We start from the raw sequence: 12,492 nt of genomic DNA, 5'->3' as shown, positions 1-12,492 counted from the left end.
ATTTATAATAAGAAATTTTACGAGAAAACTTTTGACGAGATGATTATTCGAATTATTTCTTGAATATTCGCAAAGATTGGAAAGTTGTTCAGAAAAAAGAAAAAAAAGAAATAACTAGAAACTAGGGCTGTCTCATTACCATTTGATTCATTACTTTTATATGAAGTGCGTGCCAAGCTGGAAAATCGAGCTCGAGAACATTTTAGATTAATTTTTTTTTTTATCGTACAAAAAACGTTTCGAACAATTAACGAAATTATTCCATTTTAAATCGTCTAATTAAAATTCCATTGTTGATAATTAACTCGACCCTTTCTTAAGCCTTTTCGCAACTTCCATTAGGATTTCGATTAATCCTATACACAATCGAGTTTCCCCATCGTTACACGCGTATTATTTCGAACGACGTTATACACATCGCACGCTCGAGTCCGCAATAGTAGAATTTCACTTACCGATAAATCGAAACGTCGAACGTAAAGGGTTATGCTTTTTTTTTATTTTTCAATCCACCAACAATACACGTACTATTTTCTACTTAAATAATCGATTTAAAATAACTCTTATTTACCTATCCTGTAATAATCGAGATAATAAAACTCGTTCGATTTAAAACTTGCATTATTTCATTCAATTGTGCGATGCACGGCGGGTTGCTCGACGCCAGGGGCAACCGACTCCACATCTTTAAATCTCGTTTAACGAAAAGAAAGAATAAAGTAAATTTGAATACATTAACCAATATTTATTACAATTATTATAAATAAATTAAATATAATTATAAAATAATAATATATTAAATACATTATTTATATATTAAATATAATTATTAACCAAAAGGTTTCTTTAATTAATTTCACGAAAAATGTCTTAAACTTATTAAATTTTCTCGATCGATTAAAATAAATAAAATGTATAATGTATTAAAATAAATAAAAATAAATAAAATAAATAAAAATGTTTACGAATATATATATATAATTTAATTTATCGCGTTCGATAATTTTGAAAGCGATCACACTGATGCATCGTCTATAACGACGATAAGAATATCCAATAGGAAGTTTACATCGTTTTCCAAGTTTGCATGTATAAAGTAAATCCGTGACGTGTTCTATTCGTCCTCGGGTAATAATCATCGGAAGCTAATATCGAGTTTCGCGTTATATGCCCTCCCGGCATAATGTTGCCCAACTTCTCCCCCGTTGACGTGCAATCCAACTTGCAGAAACTCCAATTGCCGTCTCTACGTATATCGTATTAAGTCGCGATACAAAGTGCCGTGCCAATTTCCAACGGTTGTTCTCGCCGCTGCTCCCGTTCCTGCTAATAACCGAGCGCGCAAGAATTGTTCGACCAGTGAAACGGGCCTTTGTACGGTCCTTTGGAAATGATATATATATATGTGTGTGTGTGTGTGTACATATGTATATAAAGCCTCAAAGAGCAGGTTGAGATAATACCAGTTGAGGAGGAGAAGACGTTGGCTTAGGTTAGGTTCGAGTTTTACTCGCGAGTTGCAGTTGCAAACTCTAGGCTTGACGTTCGATTGTCAGATACCATCGTCCAATAATAATAATTAAACGCAAAGTTTACAAAGATGTCTATAATATCCTTGGTGCAGTTAATATTGATTTTCAAAGTTTGGGATTAATCGTCGAGGAAGTAATTTGAATTTATAATACGAAGGATAGAGTAAAGTGCTACTCTAAGAGTTGAAATAGATATGTCGCAATTGGGAATTTGATACATTTGCATAAAAAAATAATTAGGTTGTCTTAAATATTATTTGCAATTGTTTCTTTTATGCAATTTTTCACATTTCCCTGGACAATTTCTGTCCACGATATCGGCCCGATCTTTCTAAAATTAACCCGTCCTTATTGATTTTCCGTGGCCAAAGTAGTCCGCCCGATTAAGAAAAAGACCGTAATAGATTTAACGATCTCCAATCGAGCACCCTCGATTTCACCGTTTACTCTTGCGTAAACGTAAATCGTGATCCTCCTCTCGACACAATCGTTCAAACGATTGTCAGCTAACTTATCCTAATTAATCTTCGGCGTCATAATCATATATTCCTGATTCATCAAACTTTTCTTTTCTTTCTCACGGTATCATAGATCCATGGACACAACGTGCACAGTAGTTGAAAATCGTTATTGTTAAGAATCGATTAATTACTTGTAAATAGATAATATACTTATATATATATATATTATAGTATTATTACTATATTATATTTATCTACTATATTATACATATTACATATACTATATTATACTTATATTATTAAAAAATCTTGGTAAGTTTTTACAGTCAATGCAAAAATATAGTACAGTATATATATACGTTTATTTCATTTCACAGTAGTTGAATGCAAAATCATTATTGTTAAGAATCGATTAATTACTTGTAAATCAATAATATACTTATATATATATATATATATATATATATATACTATATTATACTTATATATATATATATACTATATATCTATAAATCTTGGCAAGTTTTTACAGTCAATACAAAAGAATAGTACACGTTTATTTCATTTTACAGTAGTTGAATGCAAAATCATTATTATTAAGAATCGATTAATTACTTGTAAATTGATAATATACTTATATATATATATATATACTATACTATACTATATATATATACTATACTAAACTATACTATATATATATATACTATACTATACTATATATATACTATACTAAACTATACTATATATATATACTATACTATACTATACTATATTATATTATATATACTATATATCTATAAATCTTGACAAGTTTTTACAATCAATACAAAAGTATAGTACACGTTTATTTCATTTCACAGTAGTTGAATGCAAAATCATTATTGTTAAGAATCAATTAATTATCCATTACTTGTAAATCGATAATATACTTTTATATATATATATACTATATTATACTATATATATATACTATTCTAAACTATACTATATATATACTATACTATATTATACTTTATTATATATACTATACTATATATATATACTATATTATATTATATTATATATAACTATATAGATATATACTATATATCTATAAATCTTGACAAGTATATTTTTACAGTTAATACAAAAGTATAGTACACGTTTATTTCATTTCACATTAATTGAATGCAAAATCATTATTGTTAAGAATCGATTAATTACTTGTAAATCGATAATATACTATATTATACTATATTATACTATATTATACTATATTATACTATATTATACTTATATATACTATATTCGTAAAACATCTTGGCAAGTTTTTACAGTCAATACAAAAATATAGTTTATTTCATACATATACTTAAATATTCCGTTTCGATATTCATTAGAATCTTTCCAACAAGGATCTATCTATCTATAGAAGGAAAAATTCGAAATAGAAAAATTTGTCTTTTTCAGAGGTTGACGAAGAGGGAGGGGGAGTCGAAACTGGGCGGAATGATGCCCAGATCCTGATCGCGGAGCATCACGGGCCCCGCAGGGGTGGGGAGGTGGACGGAGGAAGAAGGGGAGGACGGTAGGAGGGGAGGCGCCGTTGGCCACGAGGACGAGAGCTGGGGGGGGTGGAGAATGAGCATGTTGAGCATATTGCGTAGAAATTGGGCACTACGGGTGTCGGTGGTGCTCAATATCTGCGTGTTGCTCTACGTATGCGCCCATTACGGCTCCTCCGGGCCCTGGATCGAGGAGCCGCCGACCAACTGGGCGGCGCCGCTGCAATCGGAGACGTTCGGCGGCGTCGAGGCTGTGAACGGCACCCAGAGGGGCGCCGCCACCTCGTCAGCTGTGCCCACGGCCAAGGAGGGCGCGGGCAAGGGCGCCCGCAACACCACCGGCCAGATAAGGGCGAGGCATCTCGTTACGAGGCCGACGGCCAACGACGAGGCCAGGCCCGACGGAGCCGAGTCGCGCAGGCGCAATCAGACGGTGAGTCCGTTTTCTCTTCTTCTCTCCAAAAATCTTGCGGAGAGGCCTCTTTCGAACCGACGATTTCGATATAATTCGATAAAATTCTTTAAATTTGTATTTTAATACTTTGCGTGTGTTTATTCGAAGAGAGAATAATGTATATTTCACGCGGTATTTTTTTAATAATAATAATAAAGTAGTTATCGAGTTATCGAGACGCATCCTCGGTTTGTCAGTAATTTTATTTCATTCAACCTGCTCTCACATTCATTGTCTATTATTATTCTTCTTTTTTCAACTTTACTTTTATTTATTGCTATTTTCTCTTTTTCTATCAATTTCTTAATGAATGTAAAATCACCAAAAAAACTTTCTGAAGTACTGTGTACATTTTTGGCGCAGCGGAGAAATTAGCAAAAGGGTTAAGGTTTTGCGTATTTTTACGTACGAAGGAAGAAAATTTGTCGAATATTAAAGTCCATATCATCGTGCGATATTTTAATAATAAAGTAATTACGAGATGCATATACGGTTTGTCAAAGCGAGTATCGCGATAATACGATAACGTGTTCTCACATTGTCTATTATCTTTCATCTTCTTTCTGTCGTCAATTTTTTAACGAGTAGAAATAATTTTGTTATTTAATAATAATCATTCTCGCTCGAATTAATTTCATTTTACCTTATTCCATGCTTACAAAGATCAAAAATATTTTTGAAAATAATATTACTATTGTCAAACTCGGATTAATGCTGGAAAATTTAATCCATTCGATGTATTATTCCACGCTTTATAATATTATACGTAAAGAGTTTAAGAATCTATTTTAAAAAACATAAATAAATGTTGTCGACGTTCAAACCGAGTTTCTAAGAATCACCATTGTTGAGAGTTAAAATGTTCGAATAATTTTTTTTTTCGTAGCTATTTTATCATAGTTACGTTTATATTTACGATTTATTGTTAAATTTCGATCCGTATAATTGTTTGAAATTTCCGTGGCGAAAGATGATACTACGATGTTCTGGATATTGATTGACGTTTATTTAAAAAAAAAAATAGAAGGTCGAGAATGTTTTATGCAAGAAGAGAAAATTATTCAAGCAGCGCGATTTGTTCTTTCCATCGACATTTTCGATTCAATGGACTATCTAAATAGTTAATATTAAAGTAATTGGAAATTATTTCACGATCCATTTAGGCGACATTCTATTGTATGGAGATACGGTTGGGCGATCGAGAGAACTAGGTTAGGTTTCCCGCTATAGCTGAACGGAGAGAACAAGTTACTATAGTGACTGTATTCGATACTTTTTTTGATCATTAATTTTTGTTAATTTTCAATCGATAGAAAATCAAGTTTATACATATATAAGTGCACGTACGATTCAACAAAATTGTAATTGGCAAAATCCGTGTAAAGAAAGTAACGTTAAACTTTGGCCAGAAACAAAAGTAAAAGGTACAAGTTGAACGAGTGGACGGTACGCAGTGGAACGATCAGTCTATTCGAGCAGATCGTTCGATGGAAAAGTTCGATGAGACGAGATTTCTCCAATTTTGGATCGAACACGATTTATGCACGCTTTATGTACGATTCGATTTATATAAGTATTGATCGATCGATTCGTGAAATTGATTCTGCGAATAATTCGTATGATCGACGTATCAAACAAATCGAATTAATTTTAATTTCAATTTGAACCGATTATCATTCCCCAATTTTTAAATCGAATCGTCCCCCTTTGATCCAATTTTCAAAATGAATATTCCATTTAATGATGTTACTACTGTTATTAATTATTTTTCTTTCTCACTCATTCCATTCGTTCAACTATGAAATTTTTACCAACGAATAAAATATATCTTGATGATCTCGCTTTTTTCTCTCCTCTCTTTTTTTTTTAACCGCATATTTCAAACGTTTACACTCCGATAATTCTAACCTTATATATCAAATATCTTCCACGTCAACGATCGCGTTCGATGCACACACATTTCTTCGAAACAACTGCACAGTAAACGTATGTATGTATATTATGTTTCGTATTATTCAAACTTTTCGTACACTGTATTTGTATTTTAATAGGAATATCACGAGCTTTTGTTTAGATAAACACATTGATCCGTAATATTACAAAACGATATAGATCCGTACAGATATATTTGCGATCGAATTGTCGAATTGAGGTTATGCGTTATTTCTATGTAATACACGTCCTTCCGTAACACCGTCGATAAAGTAGGAAAACACTAAAAGGATATAATTTTTCAAAAGCGTGCTCGTCGAACTTTATTCGTTCGACTCAGAGTTACAGATAATTTGAGGGGAAATCTGTAACGGAAGCAGGTAAAGGAGGATTTCTTGGATTACAATGTCCATCGTGTACAATTCCATCTCGTCAGATTTTATCATGGAAATACGTATTCATCGACGAAACGATCGGCTCTCGTCTGAAATTCACTTGTTCGCCATTGGTTGAAAAGTGGCTCGACCTCGTTTAAAATCCTAATCTTCGAATAAGATCAGTCGAGTCTCTCGAGAGATCACGTCGGATTCAGAAGTGCTTTTGCATTGTCGCGTTACATTGTCGCGCATAACGATAACCGTTCGTGCATTGTGCTCTCTGTGATGAATATTAACGATGTTTAACTATTATTTCGCTAATCCATAACCACCTCGACAACAATCGAACGATATATAATTTTAGATTTTAAGAAAGGCGTAATTATTGATCAATTTCTACGATCATTTATTATTATTTTTCCATCGATTTTCACGAAGATAAATTCGTTTTTTTTTTTTTTTTTTTTTTCTAAATTTCTTTGCCTCTCCAGAAATAAAAGTGTTCCCTTTTATCGCATCTGTATCGCTTTTAGTCCTTTCTGAAATATTCATTCGACACTTAACCGGATCCACTCCATGTTATTTTCAGTACGTGCACGAACAATGTGCGTTATCCGTAACATCTTCCGTTATCATAAATGCGAAAGAGGGAACATCATTAGCCATTAGGATAGAATATATAGTTCGAAACGAATACACGTAACGCAATTTTTTTCCTACACCTCTTCTCAAAACTCCTTTTAAATTGGGGCAAAATTGTAATTCGCGTATTAGATTTGATGACACGTGTTAAATTCGAGCCTCCAAGTTTAAAAATCTGAATGATACGTCAGCTGAACGAGCGAGATTAAATTTCTCTTTTCCTTTTTTTTTTTGCAAATCGAGCAATTCAGAGAGAAGTACAGAAAGATTAATTCGCGCCAAATCGAGCTCGAAGGCCGGTTCTAATCGCTGTGCAGTTCGATATTTTAAAGAGGGAACTTCAACGTCTCTCTCTCTCTCTCTCTCTCTCTCTCTCTCTCTCGCTCGCTCGCTCGCTCGCGTCTTTCCCATTTCAAACGTATCCAACAATAATAGCAACAGGAAATATTGATGATATCGTAAAATTCAATATGCCATAAAATATACACGTCAAAATTTATATATATATAAAATCAGACAAATTATTCTGTTTGACGTTAAAAACGTCAAGGAAAAAAATTTTTTTCCTCCTTCAATTTTCAATCAAACTTATATCTTTACTTATTATCTTTATTTTATCTTGTATCTCCGATTTTACAGCGCTTATGGATTTATTTATGAATGAATCGAATCAAAGAATATAATTAACCGACCGATAAGTGGAATTCCGTTTCAATCCTATCCGCATTATCGATATCTGACCTTGCGGATTTAATCTCATTACTTCCGACTAGCATCTCTCCACGACACGAGTTGATCAAAATTTCAATCCCTTCGATTCAATAGCATGCCAACGATTTATGATCTTTATTCAGATATCGATATTGTATCTTTGCGTAATTTTCGTCTCCGCAATGAAATTGAACGAAAGAATTGTAAACAAAAAGAAAAATCTTTTCTCAATAAAAATCGTATCTCGTGTCTCCAATTTTGTGTAATTTTCATTTCCACGATGGAAGTTAAATGAACCAATAATTCAATTGGAGGAATCGTAAACAAAAGGCCTTCACTTAACCTAAAATTACGAGTTCTCGTTCTGCTACGTTTAATTAATTCTACCATCAAATTTATTTATATCGATCTCTGTTTATGCTAAAATCGTCATACGAAGAAGAAAACTCTTCCATCAAATGTAAAAGATCGAATTTCTTCTATCAAATGTAAATTTTCCGAAAGAAGAGATTCTTTACCGATCGAGCTACTGAATTAAACGTTTCGTTTCCTCGTTAAGGTGAAGAGCGACACGCCTGTGATCCAGCCAACGATGAGCCTAAAGGAAGCTGTGCCGTGCAACGAAAAATCGATGGAACCGAGGAGGGCGCAGCGGGGTGATTACTGGGTCCTGTACAATTATGTGCCTATGAGCATGGCGGTGAGATGCTGGGAGAGCGTTACCTACACCACGCACGCCGATTACACGTTTCTGGATAATCTGGAACCGTTGCTTGAACGATGGAGGGCCCCGATATCGATCGCGATGCACGCCCCTGGGACAGACTTTGCGGCGACTCTCGACGCCATCAAGTACTCGAGAAACTGTGGCAGCCCACTGGTCTCCCAGCTGGTCACCTTCCATGTATTCTTCAGTAGCAAACACGTGCCAAAAGTGGTGGGTAAAAGGAAATGACGATATTACTTCTCTCTCTCTCTCTCTCTCTCTCTCTCTTGAAATACTTGCCATTTCTTTCTTTTCTTTCTCCTGTAAATCGAATTAATAAAGAAATTATTGAGGAGGTTAATTAAGATTTGAACATTTATGAGATTTTTTTCTTTCAATATTTTGATATTTGATATTCTATGTGATAAATAAATAATAATTCTGTTTGAAGGTTATGAAAGAAGTTATTATTGTTAAGAAAAATTGTTTCTAGGTTTCATAATTAAAAATGTATTGAGGATTAGATTCTAAATATTTTGATATTCTATGTAATAAATAATTCTGTTTGAAGGTTAGAAAGAAAGTTATTATTGTTAAGAAAAATTGTTTCTAGGTTTCATAATTAAAAATGCATTGAGGATTTAGATTTTGAATATTTTGATATTCTATGTAATAATTCTGTTTGAAGGTTAGAAAGAAAGTTATTATTGTTAAGAAAAATTGTTTTTAGGTTTCATAATTAAAAACGCATTGAGGATTTAGATTTGGACATTTATGAGATTTTTTTCTGAATATTTTGATATTTGATATTCTATATAATAACTCTGTTTGAAGGTTATGAAAGAAGTTATTATTGTTAAGAAAAATTGTTTCTAGGTTTCATAATTAAAAATGCATTGAGGATTTAGATTTTGAATATTTTGATATTCTATGTAATAATTCTGTTTGAAGGTTAGAAAAAAAGTTAAGAAAAATTGTTTCTAGGTTTCATAATTAAAAACGCATTGAGAATTTAGATTTGGATATTTATGAGATTTTTTCTGAATATTTTGATATTTGATATTCTATATAATAATTCTGTTTGAAGGTTATGAAAGAAAGTTATTATTGTTAAGAAAAATTGTTTCTAGGTTTCATAATTAAAAACGCATTGAGGATTTAGATTCTAAATATTTTGATATTCTATGTAATAATTCTGTTTGAAGGTTAGAAAGAAAGTTATTATTGTTAAAAATTGTTTCTAGGTTTCATAATTAAAAACGCATTGAGGATTTAGATTTGGACATTTATGAGGTTTTTTTCTGAATATTTTGATATTTGATATTCTATGTAATAATTCTGTTTGAAGGTTATGAAAGAAGTTATTACTAAGAGAAGAAAAATTGTTTCTAGGTTTAATTAAAAACGCATGTTTCATTCACGTCCAATTATACTTCGCAATTCTATAGTTTTAATTACATCAATTTCATATATCACACGTATCATATTTTCAAAATCATCCTCGAATAAATATGAAGTTTAAATTAAACTATTAAATTAAATAAATAATAAATAATTTTGATCTACTTCTTGGTGACTAGGTCTATAGCATATTACATACTCTCTATATATACAGAGCGTGTTCCTTGATTTCCATCACTTTCGAAGGATGTTCAACCAACAGTTTCGACTTGACGGTAGAGACAACGTTCGATTTCCCATACTTGAAAGGATACTTGACGTAGGCGGCCATGGTTTCGGGTTCTGAGACACTGTATCGCGGATCAACAACAACTCGCTCCGCGAAAACCGGTGTCACGATCTCCTTCTCCACCTCCGAGACAACCACTCTCTCCGGAACAATCTTCTCCACGATTTTCTCCGTACGAGTCACCTTCTCGACTGCTGGCTCTTTCAACAAAGGTTGGACGATGTTCACGTTGGTTTGGGAGCCAGGATAAGTCTGCTGGAACACTCGAACTGTCTTTGATGAACGAGGACTGAATGCTATCACGTTGGTCTGACCGCGTGGAACCATATTCAAGATTGATCCTGGCTGAATATCGACAGTCTGAACGTTTGAAAATTGTGGACTTTGGACGCTCAAAGTTTGAACTGTCTGAGAAGCTGGCTGGATGCTGAGACTTTGAAAGGATCTTGGACTTTGGAAAGTTTGAACTGTCTGAGAAGGTGGCTGGATGTTAAAAGTTTGAAAGGATCTTGGATTTTGGATGTTCAAAGTTTGAACTGTCTGAGAAACTGGCTGAATGCTGAGACTTTGAAATGATTTTGGACTTTGGAAAGTTTGAACTGTCTGAGAAAGTGGCTGGATGCTAAGAGTTTGAACTGTCTGAGAAGGTGGCTGGATGTTAAGACTTTGAACCGTCTGAGAAGGTGGCTGAATGCTGAGAGTTTGAACTGTCTGAGAAGGTGGCTGGATGCTGAGACTTTGAACTGTCTGAGAAGGTGGCTGGATGCTGAGACTTTGAACCGTCTGAGAAGGTGGTTGGATGTTGACAGTTTGAACCGTTTGAGAAGGTGGCTGAATGCTGAGAGTTTGAACCGCTGGTTGGATGTTGATCTGGGGCGATTGTCGTTCTTGGATGTTGACGGTTTGAACGGGTAGTGGAAATTGAATATTGGTAGACTGTATCTCCGGCTGTATGTTCACGGTTTGAACGTTATTCGAAACAGTCTGAGTGTGTCGCACGCCCGTTATCTTGTGAGGAAGTATCGACTTCTTCGACCTGTCCACGTCTTCGCCGGTCTGCTCGATCCTCGGCTCCTCCTCCTTCGACCCTTCCTCCTTGCTCTTTGATTCCTCCGCGGCCTCCTGCGTCGGAAGCTGGGCTATTGCCAGGCCGGCCAGCAACAGAAACGTCGCGAGATAAGAAGCGTTCAGATACATTTCGGATCTTCTCTCGCGGACTGTTGATTGAACGCCCGAATGATGAGGCTGGTTTTTAAACGTATCCGCGAGTATCCACTCGACACGTTTGATGTGCAAATCGCTCACGTATCGAAAACACAACGCTTGATTTGCTGACCGCGCACAATTTCGTTATGCATGCCATTTCCATGGGATGCGCCAGGATGTTTTCAGCCTCGTTCGTTGTTTCTCCATTGCGTGACATTAATCATTCTTCCGCACTTTTTATTTATTCATCGCATTGCATATTATTTATGTATGTGTGTGTAACAAATAAGGCGAAAGGATTGGTCCAGGAAATGGAAAATTTCTTCCCGGAAAATGAAATTAAATTTTTGAATAATACGATTTTCAATTTTCGTTAAAAAATTGTATAGGTTTGGAAGAGAAAAAAGTTAATTTTCCATTTTCTTTTTTCTAATCTTCTAATTTTCCAAAGTTAATCCAATTTGCATTTACATTTTTCTATCTTGAATTTAATATTGCTTTATATTTTAGATTCCTATTGATAAAAATCTGTTTGAAATTTAAAAAAAAAAGGATAGAAAGAATTTAATTAAAAATTTTTTTTAATAATTCTTCAATAAAAAAAGAAATTTTCTAATTAGAAAATTTATTTAGAAAGTTGGCTTTGATCCTCCTTTCTATCTTTTCTCTCGAATGTCATTTCAGAGCGAAGAAATCTTTCAAGAAAGACGAGATCAATATTGGATTCTCAGTTAAGAAAGATTCTTTTGAAATATATAAAAAAAATAAAAAGCGGGATCGAGAAAGTGATGGTTAAATTAAACGATCGAATCGATCGAAAATCGGATGGGAAGGAATGACTTATGTTTATTTCTTTCCGCTCTGCATATGTAATCTGACGGATATTATATAGCCTGAAAAGTAGGGCCTTCATATAGTGTAATCGTTATTATTATTATGCGTGTATATCCTGAATCTGAAACGAGTAGCAATCGGTAGTTTCGTGTTCTAATTAATTTCGTTCGTGTGTATCGACGTTACATTGTATCGACGCGCAGAAGAGGTTATAATAACATAGTTTCGCCACGCAGAACGAAGGAGCGCAGGAAGTATTTCTCCTGCGAAATTTATTTCTCATGCCGCGTGTCTACAAGTTTCGTTTCACTTTTGCCAAATACCGCATTCTACTAGCATTGCTTAATTCGTTTTATATCTACAATTTAATATCTTATTTTAAGCGGTGAAATATCATTGA

General features: G+C 34.0%; 1 protein-coding gene across 2 annotated transcripts in view; it reads left to right on the top strand.

Annotated features, from left to right (window-relative positions):
* LOC409245 (beta-1,4-glucuronyltransferase 1) overlaps window positions 1–12,492 on the top strand; it is a 56,379-nt gene that overhangs the window by 39,669 nt on the left and 4,218 nt on the right. For both annotated transcript variants that reach the window (XM_003251117.4, XM_006568018.3), the window contains 2 exons: window positions 3,446–3,973; window positions 8,216–8,593. In XM_003251117.4, the coding sequence (XP_003251165.1) occupies window positions 3,617–3,973; window positions 8,216–8,593 (735 nt within the window). In that variant the 5' untranslated portion in view covers window positions 3,446–3,616. The remainder of the gene's footprint in view (window positions 1–3,445; window positions 3,974–8,215; window positions 8,594–12,492) is intronic.

This window comes from Apis mellifera, linkage group LG8, assembly GCF_003254395.2.
Source record: "Apis mellifera strain DH4 linkage group LG8, Amel_HAv3.1, whole genome shotgun sequence".
Lineage (NCBI taxonomy): Eukaryota > Metazoa > Arthropoda > Insecta > Hymenoptera > Apidae > Apis > Apis mellifera.
This window is presented reverse-complemented; position numbering and strand designations above follow the sequence as displayed.